This window comes from Procambarus clarkii, chromosome 33 (assembly GCF_040958095.1).
Source record: "Procambarus clarkii isolate CNS0578487 chromosome 33, FALCON_Pclarkii_2.0, whole genome shotgun sequence".
NCBI classification, from domain to species: domain Eukaryota; kingdom Metazoa; phylum Arthropoda; class Malacostraca; order Decapoda; family Cambaridae; genus Procambarus; species Procambarus clarkii.
Window position 1 is genome coordinate 43,488,728 of NC_091182.1, and position 24,581 is coordinate 43,513,308.

A 24,581-nucleotide genomic window follows, 5' to 3' on the forward strand; every position below is an offset into this window, starting at 1 on the left:
TCAGGCTTGTTTGCATTTGTGTTCCTCACGTGTGCCCCAAAGAATGATGTGATTTGATAAAATGCTATGCCCAAGATTACCATCCGAGTGCCGGCGGGGAAGTGGTTCATAGCTTCGGCTATCACTTCCTTATGTCCTAACGTGATGGTCAAGCGGATTAAGGCGTCCTGTAGATACCAGTTGCGTTGCTCCTGGCAGTATGGGTTCGAGTCACTTCTGGGGTGTGTATTTTCAGTTACTTATGTTTATGTGTATTTTATGTAAGGATCGGAACAAAAGCAAATCCTTCTCATTCTCCAGAGTGTATTATTAAGGTCTGAGCACATAGTTAGGACGAAACTTGCATATGAACGACTAATATGGTAGCTACCCAGGATCCACTCCTCTTAATCTTCTTGACCTGACAATGTCACGTACCTCCATTCCCACCTGCTGTTGTTCCCGAGTGGATGTCTTCTAAGGAATTTTGATCAGCTGTCCTTTCTGTCGTCCAGGGACTTTGAGAACTGGAGTTGTTATTTAAAGGGTATTCATCCGGATCCTTTCCTCGTAACTCCCTCCATACCCAGAAGAGAGTGGCTATTGACACTTCTTAGATTCATCCATTTACTCAAATCTAATTTTAAATCAATATTGTGATCCTTTTTTTCCAACTATGGTCTGCACTATTACTATTACAGCACTATTACTACAGCCATATTACAGCATCAGAGGTTATAAGCAAATGCTGTAGTATTAGTGCAATAGGAAATCATAACAGGTTATATGTTAATACCTTATAATCTTAGATAATCATGTTTATGTAAAAGAAACAATTAGAAGACATGAATGAAAGCGTTTTAACCAATCTCGATCTTTATTAGCAACAAAACATTAATGAACTTCTTGTTGACTATATAAACCCAATAAAAAGTTTATATCTATTTGTTACATGTTTTCCAAAGTATTTACGAGATGTCACTTAGACAACGCTCCTCCCCCTTTACCTTCACCTCCACACACGTTAGCAATGATCACCCCAGAGAAAGACTAATCTTGTTTATTTTTGCTTCCGCCACTACCGAACATCTTAGCAGTCACAACTATAAGGATCCGGCGTAGGATGAAGAGGAGAAGGAAGAGAGCCAGGAGGAGGAGGAGCAGGACGTCGAGCATGAGGAACTCCACCCAGGAGAGCTGTGCCGCCGGGGACCTCAGCTGGGGCGCCCCATGGTGGCGGATGACGTACTCCGTCCAGAACACTGCCCGGTCCCTGGGCGACATCGGCTGGTCCCTCATCGCCGCTGACATCCTCATCACGTTTTCTTTATACCTGACCACCAGGGATGTGAAAAGAAGTGTACTTTCTGAAATTATTGTTTTGCAGGAATATTTAAGGACGAGATTACACCATCGGGTAATCTAAATTATGTCAAACTGACGAGTTACAGATTTTAGTAACGAAAAAATGGTGCATTGCTCCTACTGACTTTCTCAATAAAATGGTTCTAATACACTAAAAAAAATACATGTAAGATCTAGAAATATGATAATAAAATCAAAACAAATCATTTTCTCTAGAAATCCATCTATCTCTGGAATGAAATAAATACATAAGAATAAGGAAAACTGAAATCCTGGTGAACCATACGAGCCAGTGCCAATGTTCCCGATATATTGTTATGGTCGTGTGACTACGAGGTAGCCACACTCCTGCGTGTTCCTGACCATAATAGTATGATCGTGTGACCACTAGGTAGCCCCACTCATGCGTGTGACTGTCATATACTTGGTAGCTTTTCCTGACAACTCCCACTAATATCCTCTTTTAGTAGACTACTTCCTGCATTTGTACGTTTTAATAACGTTCCATTATTATTTATGAGCATTAACTCAGTCGTCGTTCTCTGAGTGATTTAAAAACCATGTTCTATCCAGAGCACTGTAACCAGACCTGTACAAGTGAGGTGTAACTAGAGGAGAAATATGAATAACATATTTAAAGTCCTATAATGTAACCATAGATTGATTGTTAATTTAAGGCTTGGACAATGTTCAGTAGGTTTTTAGTCACCCTGCTTTACGTTGTTGTTTATATCTTAGATATAAGATTTAAACCTTATTTAATTGGATTCGTACATTTAATTGTTTTCTTAGTTTCTGACCTTTCACTTAGTTTCTTTCTTTAATGTTTTGCTGATATCAGCAGCTATTATATTTCCAAAACTTAGAACTCAAAATTTATTGACATTAAATTATTTAAGTAGAGGTGTAGTGTCCAACCTGTCATTTAAAATATTATAGTACTATTCGTACTATGGATGGAAGTGCAAAATAAGACTATTGCACCCTCAACAAAAATTCACATTTTGTATTATTAATTCTGTTAATGGCATAATAAAAAATGCAATAACCACGTCAAGTTTGTCCTAGGTCAATTAGAGTATATAAATATACTAAATTAGGTCTAAGATTGCTTATGTTAAGCCGATGATTGTTAATTTAAGACTTGGACAATGACGAGTAGGTTTTTAGTCACTCTGATTTACGTTGTTGTGAATTTACAATTCTATTTGTACGAAACGAACTATTTTTCTTTGCAAGTCCATATTTTGCACATTCCATCCATAATTGAAATAGGTTTATAATGTGGTATTTTTAACTTTCTGACACCTTAAGGTAGAGATCTGACTACTAACATAACAAACAAACCAGTGGCCTCAAGGATACTGTTGCTATCTTTGTGGGGTAGTGGACTATATTTTCTGTGTTCCCTAGGTAGTTCAGTTTCAGGGTGATCCAACAGGAATGATGCTGCTTTCATTTACCTATCGGATGAAAATCACGACTTTACCACTTGGTAAAACAATAACGATATGTATAATGCAGCTAGCACTGATACGGTTACAAATTATTTTAGCCTATCCTTTTGATCTTGTATCTTGCCACATACATTGTAAACAATGACAAGTTTATTTAATTCTTTATTGCTATGAATTTATCTATCCCAAATGTATATGCTCACACCTTATAAGCCCACACCTAAAATACTTCAAATAGAGTGTTGTACTTTTTATACACATCTATATTTAGTTTACACTACCATATAAGAGTCCACAGTTCTAAACCGGCTGCAAATATGCAGCTTGTACATCGTGGAGTGTTGTTGTTGTAGTTGTTGATTTAGGGGCGACGATGATCGTGGGATACCTGTATAAGATTAATTGCAAAACCAAATGACAGGTAGTGTTACGGTGTCGTCTCCAATATCTTCCCTTATCCCGCAGGAAGAGTCATATCACTACATCCTGGAGATTTCCAGAAGTACAGAGTCGTTTGAAATAGGCGACGCCTAGCATGAATACCTATTTGGGAAGAAAAGGCGGAAATGGAAATATCCTTACAAGGGGGGACTTACACACTCATTACCTACAAGATGGAGACGAGCCGATCAAATGTGTGCCAAAATGTGACGGCGCCAGCCGTCTGGTTATTGACTGAGAACTTCAGGAGTTCCGGAGGTGGAGAGACGGGAGGGAACTCTCCCAAGACCTACCTCTCCAGTGGAGTGAACTGGGGGTTCAATAGACCAAGCGAAACGGTGAAGAGACCCCCAAGAAGGGAATTTTGGATCTAATTCCGGAGCAGGAAGTGCGGCCAGGAAGACGATGATGGGGAGCAAGTAATTATCAAAGAAAGCATCAAGCACGATGATGGGGAGTCCAAGGAGGATCCCGGGTGTGGGGAATTTTTACCCACCAAATCTAATAATCATCTAAGAAATGTATAATGTCTATATCATTTCTATATCATATCAAAATCATATCTAAACCGCATCAAAATCATATTAGAATTATTATAGATTCATTATATAGCTTGATCCTAGATGACAATGTCACTATGAACACATACGCGACAGGGCCCTATTGATGCCTACGTGAACTTGTACATGATCTCTCAAGGATCCAGAAGCTTCTAGAAGGATTTCTTAATTAAAAAACTATTGGATCATTGATCGCTTCCGGTAGAGATTAAAAATCGAATCCTTAATAAGAATCAGTGGTGCTATCAAGTACTACTAATAATCTTTATATCCTATATCTAATTATATTCTAATCACATCTTATCTCAATCATAAGTCTAGACTGTAAAAATAATCAATCAATATTCATTGAAAGCTACCTCTCAAGGGAGAGGGAGGAGCATCTCGGGAGCAAGAAGCGCCCACGACGATACCTCGCGGCACTTCGTGTTTGTTTACAACTGAGTGAACAAGTGACGGATCCTTAGCAAACATTACCAGCTCAAGGACACCTTATCTAATATCTTTATCGCCAGTGAACACTCTCTAGAACTGGGGGAGTACCTGGACAATATCTACAAGGAAAATCCTAGAACATTTATATAAAATAAGAGTGTATAGTGGAGATCACAGTGACGCGGTTTCCACCACCTTCATTCCTATTCTTTATCAACTATCATTCTTCTGCAACTGCAGGGACAATCACGTAGCAACGCTACCAGATCATCAAACAGCAACGCTGTGACAAAATATCGTGCCCAAACTCAACAAGAGAGAGTTAATCAGTCTGGCACCTTGTCTGACAAGGCACCCCGACTGGCAGAGAAGTATATTGAAGGTTATTTGGTATATGATTGGCCAATTGTATGCTTGTGTGACTTTAATATCCTATAAATCTGTCTGTTGGTTAAAAAGCGAGGCAACGCCTCATTTTTCAGTACGTTTATTAAAAATTGTAGTATAGCTGTGAATCTTTATCCAAGCACTACACCTCATGAGTGTCCATTGTGTCAGAAAAGAATTCAGCCGCAATAAGTAAAGAACCTCATAAGTGTCCATAGTGTTGGAAGAGATTCAGTCAAGCTAACTGTACCTATTCATAAATTGAATAAATACATTGCATATATACTTGAATATATAAATTAAGTTAATAATTGCTTGCTTAGTTATTTTTTAAGTTATCATATAAGTTCATTTAATTGAATGATTTCTAGTACTTAGTTAACAGTATTTAGACTACATTTAAAGTCATTTATTATACTTTTACAATTTAATTTGTTGTTTATAGTATAAGTACATATTGGCTGTTAATAGTTAAGGTGCTAGGTTAGACTATGTATGTTTAAATCCCTGATTTAAACAGAGCCAGTGTTCAGTCATATAACTGAATTTATTAAATCTTATCCTTGTATAAAATACAAGCTGATGTGAGATCCCTGTCTACAGGTGGACTGGAACTTCTATCAACTAAGTCATTCACCCCACCTGTCCCTTACAGCCCACAATCTGTCATTAGGAAAAGAGGAGCTAGGATTTACAACCCTAGCTAGAGATTTTAATTGAATTAATTTGCAGACAGTAAACTTTTAATTTAGTTCAGTACAAGTCCCTGGTAGTCTCCTCTTATATCAATCCCAGCAGGTTTTTCCCACACCGGGTACAGCGTCTTCCAGTGGAGTGGCCAAGGTGACTGGTGGCAAATCGCCTAGGAGAGGTGGCAGATGTTATAATTGCGGAGGGCATAGACACTATATGCGAGAGTGTGGCCGCCCCAAGCAACGTGGTAACGTGGTTTTGGTCAGGGTGGAAAGCGAAGGAGTCAAGGACACCTTAATGAAGACTCCAGTGACAAGAGAAAAGAGGATCGATCCCTTTGTGTGCGAGGGAACTGTGAGAGTAGGTGAAGCAAACACAGTCCCAATGAGGATGTTGAGGGATACTGGGGCCGATTTTACTTTAGTCAGTGAGACAATATTCCCTGTGGTACACGAGAGCTCCAGTGTGGGAGTTGCCAAGATAGGAAGGTTGGGGGGCCCAGTGAGGATGCCCCTCCACGAAGTTACGTTAAATTCCGACTACGGTTACCAGATCCTGGTAGTAGGGGTCTGTGCTAAGCTTCCTGGGATGGAGGCCCAGGTACTATTTGGAAATGACTCCTGTGGGGGGGGATGTGTTCTCCTAAACCTCATCAAGGGCGAGGAGTGTGTGAAGCCATATAGAAGAAGCTGCACCACAGACAATGAAAATGATGCAAGAGAAACCGTGAAGGTGGCATTTCTGGTATGCGCGGTGACGTCAGGATGGGGCGTCGAGGACAATGTGAACAGGTCTGGTCATGCCAGATAACCTTGGACTCGATCATCTGTTGGAGGAGGAGACCGGAGGACAAGTGTTAGGTGAAGAAGGTCCGGATAGACCGATCCAGGTTATTCTCACGAGTCTTCTCGGAGTTGATCACGTCCGTCAATGTGAGCTGCAGCGGGAGGAGTTTCCCGAGTTGGTGCTGGAGGCCGAAGGATATCTCGCCAGACCTGAGTCACCAACTCACTTCATTTTAGAGACAGGAGTGTTGATGAGACAGTGCACACCAGTGCATTTGGAGGCGGATAATGGAGTAGTGGAAGTGAGGCAACAAGTGGTAGTGCCGGCACGATATAGTGGCGTGGTGCTAGCGCTTGCACACTCTGTGGACCCAGCCGGTCACTTTGGAGGGATCAAAACGTTAAGCCAGATTAGGGAGCATTTCTATTAGGCGGGAGTGGACGGCGATGTGAGGAGACACTGTAAGACCTGTTTCCCGTGCCAAATGGCGGGGTGGGGGAAGAACGTACGGCTATACCGAAAACCCCTCTGGTACCTGTTCCTGCTTTCGGCCAGGCATTCGAGCGCCTACTTGACGTTGTGGGACCGTTGTCCCGGTCAAAAAGGGGGAACAACTACGTACCATCATGTACGCTTCTACAAGGTTTCCTGAAGTGATCCCAGTACGTAAGGTGTCGTCGAAAGACACTATGGGACATTTTCAGCGATTCTTCTCTTGGGTAGGAGTTCCCAAAGAGATCTAATCAGACTGTGGAAGTGTGTTCCAGAACACCTGAGGACAGCACAGAAGAAGATGGCGGCCTGGTGCGATCGGCATGCTGTCCCTAGAGAGTTTGAGGTAGGAGCCAAGGTAATGATGCTGCTAACCGGAAGGGGTAGAGTGATGCAACCGCGTTTTGATGGTCCCAACTCGATTGTCAAGCGAGTGGGTAAGGTGAACTACGAGACCAGCAAGCCGAATCGCCCACGGAAGACACAGGTGTGTCATGTCAACTGACTGAATCCGTACTTCCAGACAGAACAGGAGGACGCAGGAGGAAAGAAGACGACGCCAGAAAAAGGAGAGGAAAGGGTGGTTCTGTGCATGAAATTGAGCTCGGAGTGGCCAACTAAGGAAGGGAAATGGGCCCGTGCTGACAGTACTTGTCTGTCCAACACTGTGAGTTTGTCGCGCCTCGATAAGAAACTGCGACATCTTGATGCGAAACAAGGAGACAATCTTATGACTCTAATGAGGGAGAACAAGTCACTCTTCACGGACGTGCCCCAACGGCATAAGAGCGAGGTGCACGAAGAAGAAGTAAGGAGCAGGAAACCAATTAAGCAGAGCGTGTTTCGAGTTAGTCCAGAGAAGAGGAAGCTCACGCAGCAAGAGGTGGAATATTTGTTGACGAACGATCTTGAGGAGCCTAGCAACAGTGAGTGGAGTTCGCCCTGTGTGTTAGTGAAGAAAGGTGATGAATCATACCATTTTAGTACGGATTATCGGAAAGTAAACTCCATTACCGTGTCAGACTCTCACCATATGCCTCGAGTAAGCGATTGTGTCGACCAGGTGGGAAATGCCGAGAACGTTTCAGAGGTCGACCTATTGAAAGGTTATTACCAGATACCCTTATCTCCGAGTGCAATGAAGATCTCTGTTTTTGTTACAATGAATGGCTAGTTCCAGTACAAAGCACTTCCGTTTGGTGTGAAGAACAGCAGGAGTTTCTTCCAAAGGTTGATGAACGAGGTACTGCGAGGAGCTGAAGACTGCACAGTATACATCGACGACATTGTGGTATATGCCCACAATTGGGAAGAACATGTGAGTCGACTGAAAGAATTATTCGGAAGATTGGAGGAGGCGAACCTCACAATCAATTTGGCTAAAAGTGAGTTCGGGAAAGCACGTTTGGAGTATTTAGGCTTTGTCGTAGGCCAAGGAGAGGTTGATCCGGTTGATCAGAAGGTGGTGACTATTAAGGAATATCCGAGTCCCAAGACGAGGAAAAAGCTGCTACGCTACCTGGGTATGATAGGCTACTACAGGAGATTTTTGTAAGAATTTCTCGACGGTGGTACACCCTCTGACAGAATTATTGTCTAATAATATTAGATGGAAGTGGGGGGATGCTTGCCAAGAGTCATTCGAGAACACGAAAAGATTACTTACAGAAGCCCCAGTATTGATCTCTTCTGATTTCGAAGCAGGTTTCATTTTATACGTTGATGCTATCGATGTGGGAATAGGTGCCATGTTGGCCCAGGAAAGAAACGAAGTAAACCGACCAGTAGCTTACTACACGAAAAACTTCGAGAAGTATCAACAAGCTTACAGTACGGTAGAGAAAGAAGAAGCATTAGCCTTAATTATGTCTTTGAAGCATTTTGACGCTTTGGTGCGAGAAGGTACTAGGCCGGTGCAGGAGTTCACCGATCATAACCCCTTAATGCTTGTATACAAAATGAAGAACTCAAGCCTAAGACTGACGAGGAAGTCTTTGCTCTTGGAGGAGATTTCGTTTACGATTAAACACATCAAGCGAAAGGAAAATGTGATAGCAGATGCCCTTTCTCGAGTGTGCTAAAACTATGTGACTCTTATTTTAGAAGGAGGGGTGTGTTATGGTGCCCTCTCCAATATCTTCCCTCATCCTGCAAGAAGTCATATTACTACATCCTGCAGATTCTCTGAGGTACAAGAAGTCATTTGAAATAGGTGACGCCTAGCATGAATAATTATTTGGGGACAAAAGACGGAAAAGGAAATACGCTTACAAGGGGGGGGGGGGCTTATGCCATTAGTACCTACAAAATGCCGACGGGCCGATCAAATGTGCGCCAAAATGTGATGGTGCCAGCCGTCTGGTGATTGACTGGCAGATGTCATGTGACGAGTTTGACCAATGAGAGCCTGCCCCTGGGTCTGTGATGTCACTGGGCAAGCACGGCTGACACGTGACGAGTTTGACCAATGAGAGCCTGCCTCTGGGTCTGTGATGTCACTGGGCAAGCACGGCTGAGGGCTTACAGAGCCCCAGATGGAGAGAGAGATTCACGGCACTTCATTGCGAGCGGATGTGAGCTAGTGAGCTCCTGAGTTCAGAGGTATAGGAGCCTCGTCCAGTGGATTAACACAGCCTGAAATATCTTTTTGTGATTGTAGAGGACTATGGTGCTCGTGAGGAGCACAGGGAAGCCGAGGTCCAGTAGTGAAGAGACGCCTAGGACTGTGAGCTGTTACTTTTGAGTTGAGTCGAGAGTGGAGACTCAGCAGGAGCAGTAAGTGGCTCTTCTCCAGCAGAACCCCGTCGTATTCAGAGCTGTTGTGACCGGGTCACGTCTACTGGGAACTCGGAAGGGATACATCGCATTCGGATCTATGAGTATTTGGTCTCAGTGAAGGAGCGATGGAGGGAGGGAGACGATGAGTGCAGCGACCACTGGCCGTGAAAGCTCGGAAGAACGGCAAATTTGGGAATGAGGACAGCGATGACACGTAGCTTCATGACGCCTCAGCACCTGTGACAAGCGACCGGAATGCCGAGGAGCGACCCAAGAACCGTGGACCACTACGACCATAGGAGTCCAGACGTCAGAGGGCAGGATAAGTTAAGGTAGATCAATTTTCCCTCCCATTTTCCCCTTAATATTTAGACAAGATAGGCTTAGTAGTATATACAGATATCTATTACTGTTTCTATTGATATTGTAGGATTTGGTTAGACTGTAGGTCAGCAGAAGTTTATTATCTACTGCCTGGTGAAGTGTGTGGGTGGCGTTTTTGGCAGAGACGGTTGGACTGTGTGTCTACGTTGACGGAAGCTGCACGAAGAAAGGAGCGGCAGAGATCCGTTCGACTCGCCCAGTCGATTCTAGTTGCCGGCGGCGTCCACAGGAGCGTTGCTGTCATCATACATACATATATATATATATATATATATATATATATATATATATATATATATATATATATATATATATATATATATATATATATATATATATATATATATATATATATATATTCTTTATCTGTTTTGTCTACATGTTTCGTGTAGACTTTTCTTCAGTAAATCTTGTGATTTTTACCAATGACTTTCTGTGAGCGCTCCATCTCATTTGAGCAATAGTACAGAGAAATGATACTAGATTGCACCACACTAACATTAATAGTAATAGAAGGCATCACTGAGTAGCATCATTGTAATAGTTTGAAATAAATCATTGCTGGGACGCTAAGACGAGTTATCCAGCTGGCGACCAGCGAGAAGAGGGAGAAGAACACAGGTTAGGCCGGAGGGTTTAACATCCATTTTGTATGTTTCTCGGTGGGCAGGTCCGGTGGAGGTGTTTCGCACGGTAGGGTCAAGGACCCGCAATGTGAGCTGGACCTTCTTTTCTTCCCCTGTGAGTCCATGGTTAATAAACAGTGGACAGAGACCAGACTTGAGGCAAGACTTGGAGAGCTCCCTGGGTGGATAGCGGCACCCGAGTAGAGGGGAGTGAAGACCTGCAGCGAGGGAGCCGGTCGGCCGAGCAGACAGCCCGCTGGTCTCGTGATCCTGTGGTCCCGAGTTCGATCCCGGGCACAGGCGAGAAACAATGGGCAGAGTTTCTTTTACCCTATGCCCCTGTTACCTAGCAGTAAAATAGGTACCTGGGTGTTAGTCAGCTGTCACGGGCTGCTTCCTGGGGGTGGAAGCCTGGTCGAGGACCGGGCCACGGGGACACTAAAAAAAGCCCCAAAATCATCTCAAGATAACCTCAAGAAGGAGCTACAGTATCATTAACGTAGTACCTCCATTGTTTGACTACCTCCCATTACTCAAGGCCAAAGGAAAGCGACACGTTAACAATATATGACTGGGGAGCCTCAAGAGTCACTCAGCGTGACAAGTACCGACCCCACCCCCACACAGAGAACACTGGGTAGCAAAACTAAATACTCGGCCTCCAACTAAAACGCAAAAGTCATCATGAGCCTTCCGGCAGAGCAGAAGCCAACCGCCCACCAGGCTGAGGGCACACCAGGAGCCCATCAAGACCCACCAACTTGGTACCTCTCGGCTAAGGCGGCGCTGGACACCGTCACCACGCCGGTAGAACCAACCAGTACACGTGAAAAATAATCTATCAACAATCCTGTGACCCAAGGCGATATGTGCGCCAGGTGTCATCCATCCGGACCGTTGAATAAGGATTCCAAACAGCAGTATCAAATCCAAAATGCGAAAACGGAATGTGATCTGGCGGCTCCCAGGCGAAGATGGTGTCCAGACATCCGCTCGTCGTCAGGGTTGAACCAGGAGATCCATTGTGGAATGCCCTAATAAGGTTGAGGAGCGATGTTTACAGTCACCCCCCAGGGCGGTTTATTGTTATCGGTAACCAAATGTATCTAGATAAACAATTATTTTTTGAGCATGTGCGTTTATTTTGAGTATTACCATGATATGCTTATAGCTATTAGATGTAATTACATATCCTAGTATGGATTCATTAAAGATGCTCCTTGGGATGGTGTTCACAAAATGGTCGAATTATGCTGACTAGACTCTTTCTCTGTCTTGGGAGAGCTGGTTTTTTTCTATAAATAACCATGCCTGGTCCATATGCTTTCATAGATCATGTTACTCAAACATGTTATGCTATAATTTTTGTGGAAATTTTCCACATAATTTTTATGATAATTGTTTGATAGGCTCATATTTTAAATCTTCGTAGGTCTTCCATCAGCGTTATTTTAGTCTTTGTCAACTTCGCTAATGATCTGCTCTCTCAGAATTGAAATTTTTGAGTAGGACAGATACCAGAAATAGTAAAAAAATAATAATCTGACTAACCTTGTGTTATTAATAATATCGGTGAGAGTGTTGACAATTAGGTCCTCAGTTAGGTTCTCCCACTCCAGAAAGTCCCCTAGTCCGGAGTTTCTCACAAACATGCCATTCTTGGGCTGGTCTCCGTATATGGGTATTGCGAGGAGCGGCGTGGCGTGGTAGACGGCCTCCTGCAGACTGAGGAGGCCACCGTGGGTGATGAACACCTTCACATTGTGGTGGGCTGTGGAACACAAGGATAATACCAGGGCAAGCTACTTGTACATTAATATTTAAAGAGATTCTGCACAACTGTATTTGCCCCTCTAAGAAAGGCCAGATATTTTTTTTCAGTTTTGACCGGTGAAAACATAAATTATGATCTAAGAATTGAGAAAAAAATTACGTCTGAAGCATTAAGCAATTTGAAAATTTGAATTATATTTTGTCATCTGTCAAACTCTCTAAATAAGCTATGTTGCAACCATCTTGTGAAATAAAGTTAAAATTAAAAATATGAAAGGGAGTGATAGAAGACTATGTGGAACAAATACAAAAGAGAAAGATGGATATGCAGCACAAGGTCCCCCTAGTGCTGCATATGCTGCATTTTTTTAGAATGAGGATCCCTCAATCATAATATATATATATATATAAATATATATATATATATATATATATATATATATATATATATATATATATATATATATATATATATATATATATATATATATATATATATATATATACATATTAGTATATTTTGGTAGCAGTCTTTCCTGTAGACATATATTATTAAATATGACCGAAAAAGTAAGATTAATAATTCTAACACGAATTTTCTCTATATTTCTTATATTTCTTTTCACTGTTGATAGTAATTGAAAAATCAGTTCTCCAAAATTCATTTTTATTTCTAGTCTGACACGACACTTGAACGCGTTTCATCATAACTTATTACATTTTCAAAGACTTTAGTTTACACACACACAACTTGCAAACACTAAACAGAGTTTAAACAGCTTTGCTTTTGAGGCATTTGGGTGAGGTGATATGTTACAACAGTTTTGGATGAGGAGAAAACAAACTTTCAACACAAGACAGAATACGAAACAATGGGTATAATATTTTGTAAGTTAAAGGGAAGAATGGAAGTAACTGCAAAGGGCCTATTGGCCCATATTTCTTGATGCTTCTATATTGGTGCAGAGTCTTGAAGTGGGTAGAATATAGTTGTGCATTAATTGGCTGTTGATTGCTGGTGTCGACTTCTTAATGTGTAGTGCCTCGCAGATATCAAGCCGCCTGCTATCGCTGTATCTATCGATGATTTCCGTGTTTTTTGTTAAGACTTCTCTGGTGATGGTCTGGTTGTGGGAAGAGATTATGAGTTCCTTAATGGAGCCCTGTTGCTTATGCATCGTTAATCGCCTGGAAAGAGATGTTGTTGTCTGGCCTATATACTGAGTTCTTTGAGGCTTTGAGGCACTCTTCTTGAGCCCGGATGGGCACATGTATATGCAAGTAGATGGGGTCGCCATGGGTTCACCCCTAGGTGTCTTGTTTGTGAACTTCTACATGGGTACCATCGAACAGAAAGTCTTACTTGACATGAACTTGAAACCTGCCATATACTGCAGGTATGTTGACGACATTTGTACACAGGTACCTGATGTCAGACGTCTGCAGGAGCTGAAGGAGGCATTTGAGCGGAATTCTGTATTGAATTTCATTTACGAGATGGAGAAGGATGGGAAGCTGCCCTTTCTAGATGTAACAGTCATGGAAAGGAGCGGAGGTTTCCCCACTGCAGTCTACAGTAAGGAAACAAACATAGGATTGTGCCTCAATGCCAGCAGTGACTGCCCAGTCAGGTACAAGAGGAGTGTTGTCAATGCTTACGTCGTCTGTGCTCTCAGCCACAGCTCAGGATGGAAGGAAGTCGATGAAGAACTCTGTACGGTAAGGCAGGTCCTAGTCAACAACGGCTTCATCAACGGTTTCGTTGAAAACATCATAAAAAGGAAAGTGAAACGCCATGCAACCTCTGAAGAGTCAACTATCACAACACCTGTACCCCCCCCCCCATTAGACTATTTTACAGGAACTTCTTTTCCACATATCATAAAATGGAGAAAAGGGTCTTGAAAGATATTGTTGATAGGAATGTTATCCCTACAGACAAAAATCAGAAGATAAAATTGACGATTTATTATAAAACCAAAAAAACGGCCAACCTACTCATGAAAAACTCTCCAGACACAAAGCAGAACGCCTTAAAGGAGATCAATGTCGTCTATCCCTTCAAATGCCCACTTAGGGACTGTAAGCCCCAAAAGAACTCAGTATATAGGCAAGACAACAACATCTCTTTCCACGCGATTAACAGTACATAAGCAACAGGGCACCATTAAGGAACATATAATCTCTTCTCACAACCAGACCATCACCAGAGAAGTTTTAACAAACAACACAGAAATCATTGATAGATAATGCGATAACAAGCGGCTTGACATCTGCGAGGCACTACACATCAAAAAGTCAACACCAGCAATCAACAGCCAATTAATGCACAACTATATTCTACCCACTTCATGACTCCGTACCAATATAGAAGCACCAAGAGGAAGTATGGGCCAATAGGCCCTTTGCAGTTACTTCCATTCTTCCCCCTCATTTATACAATTTATACCCATTGCACCGTGTTCTGTCTTGTGTTGGTCAAAAGTTTGTTCATCTCATCCAAAACTGTTGCAACACATCACCTCACCCAAATGCGAGTACATAAGACAAACTGTTCAATGTTAGCATTAAGTAAAACTCTGTTTAGTGTTTTCAGGTTACAGTTGTGTGTGTGTAAACTAAAGTCTTTGAAAATGTAATAAGTTATTACGAAACGCGTTCAAGCGTCGCGTCAGACTAGAAATAAAAATTAATTTTGGAGATTTGATTTTTCAATTACCATCGACAGTGAAAAGAAACCTAAGAAATATTGAAAAAATTCGTGTTTAATGCATGTTTGTTTAATCACATGTTTAATCAGTCAGTCTGGTGTTGACAAAGGCTTTAACAAGCCGAAACGTTCACGTCCTTTCATATTTCTCTGTGGATTTTCCGCATATATATATATATATATATATATATATATATATATATATATATATATATATATATATATATATATATATATATATATATATATATATATAAATATATATATATATATATATATATATATATATATATATATATATATATATATATATATATATATATATATATATATATATATATATATATACATGTCGTACCTAGTAGCAATAACGCACTTCTCAGCCTACTATGCAAGGCCCGATTTGCCTAATAAGCCAAGTTTTCCTGCATTAATATATTTTCTCTAATTTTTTTCTTATGAAATGATAAAGCTACCCATTTCATTATGTATGAGGTCAATTTTTTTTTATTGGAGTTAAAATTAACGTAGATATATGACCGAACCTAACCAACCCTACCTAACCTAACCTATCTTTATAGGTTAGGTTAGGTTAGGTAGCCGAAAAAGTTAGGTTAGGTTAGGTTAGGTAGGTTAGGTACTCGAAAAATAATTAATTCATGAAAACTTGGCTTATTAGGCAAATTGGGCCTTGCATAGTAGGCCGAGTACGACGTTCTGGCTACTAGGTACAACATATATATATATATATATATATATATATATATATATATATATATATATATATATATATATATATATATATATATATATATATATATATGTCGTACCTAGTAGCCAGAATGCACTTCTCAGCCTACTATGCAAGGCTCAATTTGCCTAATAAGCCAAGTTTTCATGAATTAATTGTTTTTCGACTACCTAACCTAACCTAACTTTTTCGGTTTCCTAACCTAACCTAACCTATAAAGATAGGTTAGGTTAGGTAGGGTTGGTTAGGTTCGGTCATATATCTACGCTAATTTTAACTTCAATAAAAGAAAATTGACCTCATACATAATGAAATGGGTAGCTTTATCATTTCATAAGAAAAAAAATAGAGAAAATATATTAATTCATGAAAACTTGGCTTATTAGGCAAATCGGGCCTTGCATAGTAGGCTGAAAAGTGCGTTCTGGCTATTAGGTACGACATGTATATATATATATATATATATATATATATATATATATATATATATATATATATATATATATATATATATATATATATATATATATATATTTATATATATATATATATATATATATATATATATATATATATATATATATATATATGCGGAAAATCCACAGAGAAATATGAAAGGACGTGAACGTTTCGGCTTGTTAAAGCCTTTGTCAACACCAATATATATATATATATATATATATATACATATATATATATATATATTGTGACGGTAACGCGTTGGTGTTCGGCTGTTCAAAAGCTAGGGGTATGGCCTCCTCACATATAGAAACAAAAAAAAATAGAAAATCTGGAACTTCGTCTGTGGTAAGGTAATGAGAAGACACACAAAACACAAGTAAATTTAACAATGAAATTTTAATTACGTTAGAAAAGCAAAAAGTGAATAAAATGGACATACAAATTCGTATAATAAAATCAATCAATCAAAATAGTAAGAATAATCAAATGACAAAATGAAAAGTTACGTTAAGACAAGTGAGTAATAACAAGTGAACAATATACAATCAAATAAGAGGTGCAGGAATATTGGCTTTAAGCTATCACCTCTCTTAGTACACGTAAGCCACAGCTTAGTCTACCAACGAGACGTGTTAACCTGATGAAAGCACTGGATATTCTGAGATCTGGTGGTCGTGTGGCCCCAGACATCAAGTAGTGTGGTGGGTGGAGTGCAGTTGCAACTGGACCCGCAGCCAATCAGCGATGAGCAGGCGACAAGACAGGTAGTTTGGTGGTTCGAGGTGGAGCAGGTGTTCCTGGCTGCATACGTTTTGCGCCTCTGGCAAAACTTGGTGTTGTTGTCGTTGTTGGATATTTTTTCCATATTAGTTGTATAGGGATTTATATCGACGTATTTTGGAGGGAAGAGCAGGCTCAATCTCTTGAAGGAGATTATCGTCACAATATATATAGTAGGCATCCGTCAATCCCGTGGGGTTATGGAGTTGTGCCCTGGGTGTCTAGTTGTTGTAGTGTAGTTGGATGCAGCGCCTGCTGTGGCTGTGAAGGCCAACCCGAGAATCACAGTCTCGACTGCAGCAAGCGCAGATAAACGCCGAAGCGGGTGTGTCTGATTGTAGTCGAGACCTCTGAAATCTATTATCCTCCGCCTGCCTCTTCAGTTCATCCTCGAATTGCTGGAGTCCCTTCTGCACTTTACATCTCCAGGCAGATCTGTCCGCAGCTGCTGCCTCCCAAGTGTTGATGTCGATGTTCATCTGCTTGAGGTCGCGTTTGCAGGCATCTTTGAAATGCAGCTGAGGTCTTCCGCTGGGTCTCCTTCCTGATGCCAGTTCTCCATACAAAAGGTCCTTCGGTATGCGGCCATTGACCATGCGTGTGACATGTCCCAGCCATCGCATGCGTCTCTGTTTTCAGGAGAGTGAACATTGAAGGGACTCCTGTTCTCTCAAGTACAGTGTTGTTGGTGACGTGGTCTTTCCACGTGATGTCAAGGATGCATCTCAGGTTCCGCATGTGAAAGGTATTAAGCTGTCTCTCCTGGCGAGAGCGCAGGGTCCAGGATTCGGAGCCGTAGAGAAGTGCACTCACCACACATGCCATGTAGACTTGAATCTTGGTGTGCACTGTCAGTTTGGCATTTTCCCAAACGCGCTTTGTGAGCCTGGCCAGTGTTGTTGCGGCCTTCCCGATACGCCTGTTGAGCTCAGTATCCAGGAAAAGGGTGTCTGAGATTGTGGAGCCCAGGTACACAAACTCGTGAACTGCCTCCAGCACATAGTCTGCTATATTTATACAGGGTAGCTCATTTACATCTTGTCCCATCACCTGTGTCTTCTTCAGGCTGATTGTCAGGCCGAATGCAGAACAGGCTGCGGCAAAGCGGTTGAGTAGCTGCTGCAGGCCTTCTGCTGTGTGTGTGGTGAATGCTGCGTCGTCGGCGAAGAGTAACTCCCTAAGAATTCGCATCTGTACTTTTGTCTTTGCTCGGAGTCTGGATAGATTATAGAACTTTCCATCAGATCTTGTACGGAGATTAATGCCTTCTGTGGTTGTTCCAAAGGCATGCTTGACGAGGATCGCGAAGAAGATGCCGAACAGGGTTGGAGCAAGAACTCACCCCTGTTTAACACCACTGTTAATGTTGAATGGTTCAGAAGTTGAGCCGTTGTACACGACTGTCCCCTTCATGTCCTTGTGGAGCAATTGTATCATGCTGAGTAGGATGGGTGGACAGCCAATTTTGGCCAAGATCTTGAAGAGTCCGCCCCTACTCACGAGGTCGAAGGCCTTTGTAAGATCAATGAAGGCAATGTACAAGGCTTTTCTCTGTTCCCTGCACTTTTCTTGAAGCTGTCTCAGGGAGAACACCATGTCAGTGGTCGACCTCTCTGCTCGCGAACCGCACTGTGACTCGGGGTACACTCTTTCGGCAAGAATCTGAAGCCTGACCAAAACGACCCTATCGAAGAGTTTGCCAACGACGCTGAGGGTGCGTCGTTGTTTTTCATCGCGATAGTTGTTTACATCGCTTCTGTCACCTTTATTTTTGTAGAGAGTGATTATGTTTGCATATCTCATGTCTTGTGGCATCGAGCCCTCCCTCCAGCACTGGCACAGAAGTTCATGAAGCTCAGATTTAAGTGTTCCACGAGCGCACTTGAGAACTTTAGGCGGAATCCCGTCGGGCATTCCCTGAGGAAAGTGAATCCACTGCTTTCTCAACTTCTTCCACAGTTGGTTCAAGATCAAGTTCTTTCATGATGGGCAGGCATTCAATTGCATCCAAAGCCTCTACGCTGACCAAGTTCTCTCTGGAGTAGAGTTCGGAGTAATGTTCCACCCAGCAATTCATCTGTTGATCACGGTCTTTAATGATCTCTCCAGTGGCTGACTTTAGAGGAGCCGTCCAGTTTTGTGTAGGGCCTGTTGCCTGTTTGATCCCTTCGTACATGCCTCTTATGTTGCCGACAGTGGCCGCAGTCTGGATGCTGGAACAGAGTCGAAGCCAGTAATCGTTAGCACAACGCCTCGCAGTTTGTTGAACTCTACTGCGGGCAGTACGGAGGGCCTGTAGGTTCCTTTCTGAGGGCAGGTTCTTGTAGGATGAGAGAGCTCGTCTCTTTTCCTCTACGAGGGGTAACAGTTCCTCTGCACTGGCCTCGAACCAATCTGCTGACTTGTTCTTCTTCTTACCGAAGGTGGACATGACAGTGTTGAAAATAGTGTCCCTGAGATGTAACCACCTCTCACTTGCGCTATCGCAGGGGTACAGGAAGGGCATTTACCAGCGCCGCAGTGAATTCCTGCACCATGTGAAGGTCACGAGTCTTGTTTACGTTAATGCGTGGTCTTCCCTCCTCCTTTGCTCTGGGGATTTTCCGGGGCTGGAACTTTGCTCTGCAAACGACGAGAGAGTGGTCGGTGTCGCAATCTGCGCTCTGGAAGCTGCAGGTCAGTTTGACATTTCTCAGATTGTTACGCCCCATAAGCACCAGGTCGAGTTGGTGCCAATGCTTAGACCTGGGATGCCTCCAGGAAACCTTATGCTGGAGCTTGGTGTCGAAGAAGGACTTGGTGATGCAGAGATCATGACGGCAGCAGAACTCCAGGAGGCGCTGCCCACTCTCTTTCATCTTCCCAAATCCAAACTGGCCCAGGCAGGAAGGCCAAGAGCTGTGATCAGAACCAACTCTTGCATTAAAATCTCCCAGGAGGAAGACTGACTCTTGTTGATGTATGTCTCTGAGAGCTAGGCCGAGGTCATCATAGAACTTGTCCTTCGCTTCGGTAGAGGAGATCAGTGTTGGTACATGGGCATTGATGAGGCTGACCATTCCTACTGCTGTATGAAGCTGTAGTTTGATGATCCTTGCAGACCCCTCCATAGGCGGTACTATGGACCCTAACAACCTGTTCCTGATGGCAAAGCCAACGCAATGCTCCCTTACCTCTTCTGGTGGTTTGCCCTGCCAGAAGAAGGTAAAGTCCTTCTCCCATATGCTGCCGGTTGCGGGCAAACGTGTCTCCTGCAAGGCGACTATGTCCATCTGGAGCCTGCGCAGTTCACTGTTGATCACAGCTGTCTTGCGGGCGTCGTTCACTTCCAGCAGATCTTCCGAGAGACCCGGTGTCATGGTCCTTACATTACATGTGCCCATTTTGAGAGCTGGATGGCTCTGTGTATGTTTTCTTTTGCCTGATGCATGGGTTGACGATCCGCTTATTGGATTGTGGCCTAAGCCCCACGCAGCCAGTGGAGCAGGTGGACCGTGGCGGGACAGCACCTTATTGGCTGGGGGCTGCCCAGCTTGAGGCGGGCGGTAGCTGTCCTATGAAATCGGATGATTTCTCCCACCGACGGAAGCAACCCCAGGCACCTTACTTTACGCCAATTGAGTGGTAGGTTTATCACCGGTAACTGTTACTTCCCGTGTTGAGCCATCGCCAAAGCGATGCTGGAGTGTCTTCTCGAGAGCACAGGCCTGGGCAGTAATTATGGAGGATCAGCTGTTGCCCATGCAGCAGATCCACCCTCTCCACGCCACCGATGTGATCCAAGGGAAGGGCAGGCGCCGATACGCTTGGCACCAGTGTCGTCGCAGGAGTTGCCATAATGTAGCTGTAAACAGCTGCAAACTGCCTTAGGGACTCCGACTCCTGATTTTTCCTCAGGGTTGACTCCCGAAGTCTTTCCCATGAGTGGGTTTAGCCACAACACAGCAGAGGTTTGAATTCGGGGTTTTCCTTCCCCTTGATGAGATGCCTTTCCAGGCTAACGAGTCCCATCTGCCCTAAGCAACTGGTTTTAAGGCGCCAGAGACCCGCCTTTGCCCCTTCTCCTGTTAGTAGCAGCAGTTCCGCCAGGCCTAGAGGCTAAGCCACACGTGCAGGCCAGGAGCTGGACTTGGTTGTCAGAGGCTATTTGAGACGCACGCCATCAGGGGCACTTTACAGGCTGTGGGAGCTTATATCTACAACCCTTCCACCCGGCTATAACAACCCTTGGAACCCATATATATGTATATATATATATATATATATATATATATATATATATATATATATATATATATATATATATATAAATTATATATATATATATATATATATATATATATATATATATATATATATTATTAAATATGACCGAAAAAGTAAGATTAATAATTCTAACACGAATTTTCTCAATCTTTCGTACATTACGCTTCACTGTTGGAGGTAAATCAAAAAATCACTTCTCCAAAATTCATTTTTATTTCTAGTCTGACGCGACACGGGCGCGTTTCGTAAAACTTATTACATATATATATATATATATATATATATATATATATATATATATATATATATATACCAACTCATGAGAGACAATCGAACTCATGAGAACTCATGAGAGACATGAGTACTCATGAGAGACAATCGGAATGATAGCCGACAGAGTGTATCGTGATCCAGCCTGTACTCCTCTTGACATGCCAGAAAGTATTCTGAGGAAACTACTCCAAGCTTGTACTAAAGAGGCACCCTTCTTGAGCCCGGATGGGCACATGTATAAGCAAGTAGATGGGGTCGCCATGGGTTCTCCCCTAGGTGTCCTGTTTGCAAACTTCTACATGGGTACCATCGAGCAAAAAGTCTTAGTCGACATGAACTTGAAACCGGCCATATACTGCAGGTATGTTGACGACATTTTTACACAGGTACCTGATGTCAGACATCTGCAGGAGCTGAAGGAGGCATTTGAGCAGAGTTCCGTGCTGCGTTTCACTTACGAGACGGAAAAGGATGGGAAGCTGCCTTTTCTAGATGTAACAGTCATGGAAAAGGGCGGAGGTTTCCACACTGCAGTCTACACAAAGGAAACAAACATAGGAATGTGCCTAAATGCCAACAGCGACTGCCCTGACAGGTACAAGAGGAGTGTTGTTAACGCATACGTCGACCGTGCTCTCAGCCACAGCTCAGAATGGAAGCAAGTCGACGAAGAACTCTGTAGGGTAAGGCAGGTCCTAGTCAATAACGGCTTCTCCAATGGTTTCATCGAAGACATCATAAGAAGGAAAGTGAAAAGCCATGCAACCTCCGAAGAGACAACTAACACAACACCTATACCCCCTATTAGACTATTTTACAGGAACTTCTTTTCCACAGCTCATAAAACAGAGGAAAGGGTCCTAAAAGATATTGTTAATAGAAACGTTATCCCTACAGACAAAAATCAGAGGATACAACTGACGATTTACTATAAAACCAGAAAAACGGCCAGCCTACTCATGAGAAACTCTCCAGACACAAAACAGAACGCTTTAAAAGAGACTAACGTCGTCTATGCCTTCAAATGCCCACTTGGGGACTGTAAGCTCCAAAAAACCCAGTATATAGGCAAGACAACAACATCTCTTTCTAGGCGTTTAACGATGCATAAACAACAGGGCTCCATTAAGGAACATATAATCTCTTCCCATAACCAAACCATCGCCAGAGAAATCCTAGTAAACAACACAGAAATCATCGATAGATACAGCGATAGCAGGCGGCTTGACGTTTGCGAGGCACTACACATCAAGAAGTCAACACCAGCAATCAACAGCCAATTATTGCACAACTATATTCTACCCACCTCAAGACTCCGCTCCAATATAGAAGCATCAAGAAATATGGACCAATAGGCTTTCTACAAACACTTCTATTCAATACCCATTGTTTCTGTTCTGTCTTGTGTTGATATATATATATATATATATATATATATATAGATATATATATATATAGATATATATATATATATATATATATATATATATATATAATTTATATATATATGTATATAAATATATATATATATATATATATATATATATATATATATATATATATATATATAGATATATATATATATATATATATATAATTTATATATATATGTATATATATATATATATACATATATATATATATATATATATATATATATATATATATATATATATATATATATATATGTATATATATATATATATACATATATATATAAATTATATATATATATATATATATATCTATATATATATATATATATATATATATATATATATATATATATATATATATATATATATACATATATATATAAATTATATATATATATATATATATATATATATATATATATATATATCTATATATATATATATATATCTATATATATATATATATATATATATATATATATATATATATATATATATATATATATATATATATATATATATATATATATATATATATATATATATATATATATATATAATAAATATAAGGAATGCTGTGTTAAATTCAAAGTGCTGTAATTAACGTATAGCTCCGACATACTAATTGGAAGCCAGCTTACTTTAGTGCCGACATCATGACTTTTTATTATTACCAAGTGTAAACCAACCGCAAGCTAAGACAATATTCTGAATGGTTGTGCAGCAAAGACTTACCAAGAACATCCTGCTGGGGAAACCACTTGCTGATGATTACGTTTTCAGGAAGGTCATCTAGGTCTCCTTCGTATTTCCAGAGGATGCGCTGCGGCAGCCTGCGGAAGGCCTGGACGAAGATTTTGTGGTACTGGGCTGGTATGCTCATACTTCGAGCGACGGAGCCCAAGCTGAAGTAGATGACTCCTGCAGACCCCGCCCCAGTGATACACGACTCCAGCTCCTGTACAGAGTGCTTTTTTACGGAATGGATATCTATATGTATTTATTTATTTATTTATCAACAAAAAGGTATAAGGGGTTTGTGAGATTACATAACATTGGTATTGTTACAATCTTGCAAAGCCACTAACACCAAAAGAGTTTCGTACAGTATAAAAATAAAAGGGAATGTCCGTTAGTTTTGTAGGCCAGAAACATTACCAAACTTTGCAAGATGACACATGGAGTGTATGGGAGTGTCATAACCTAGTCGTGGTCACTACCAGTGCCTCAGTTCATAAAATATAGGTTCAATAGCCCCCCTGCCCTTTACGATTTTATAAGTCAAATCTAAAATATCGGATGTGTTTTCCATTATGTACACTGGGAAATACATCCACTATTGTTGGTGGTTCAATGGTTGGTTGTTGATTGTTGGTCTTGGCTTTTTTTTTTTCTAAACAACAACAGAAGATTGAACATCAGCGAGGCTCTACACATGAAAAAAGTCAAGACTAGTAATCAACAACCAGTTAACACATAATTATATTCTACCCATTTCAAGACCCAGAACCAACAAAGAGATAGTAGAAGCAAGAACATAAGCTGATGCATGTAATAGACTATTAATATCTATTAATATCCACAAGCGCTGTGATGAGGGTTCGAACCAACGTCCGAGAGGATCCCAGACGCGCCTTAATCGACTTAATCGATATTTAAAGTCCGGATTTCTTGGCGTTCACAGTTTCAATCAATCTGCTTACCTCTGTTTTCAATTTGGCTGTATAGTGTCATTCGCTACCTTTGG

General features: G+C 41.4%; 1 protein-coding gene across 4 annotated transcripts in view; it reads right to left on the minus strand.

The window, feature by feature from the left end:
- Positions 1–837: 837 nt before the first annotated feature.
- The window catches only part of LOC123765234 (UDP-glycosyltransferase UGT5), a 193,929-nt gene continuing 170,185 nt past the window's right edge, over positions 838–24,581 (minus strand). For all 4 annotated transcript variants that reach the window (XM_069335557.1, XM_069335558.1, XM_069335555.1 and 1 more), the window contains 3 exons: positions 23,570–23,792; positions 11,935–12,154; positions 838–1,312 (listed from right to left, as the gene is read on the minus strand). In XM_069335557.1, coding sequence (XP_069191658.1) covers positions 1,030–1,312; positions 11,935–12,154; positions 23,570–23,792 — 726 coding nt within the window. In that variant the 3' untranslated portion in view covers positions 838–1,029. The remainder of the gene's footprint in view (positions 1,313–11,934; positions 12,155–23,569; positions 23,793–24,581) is intronic.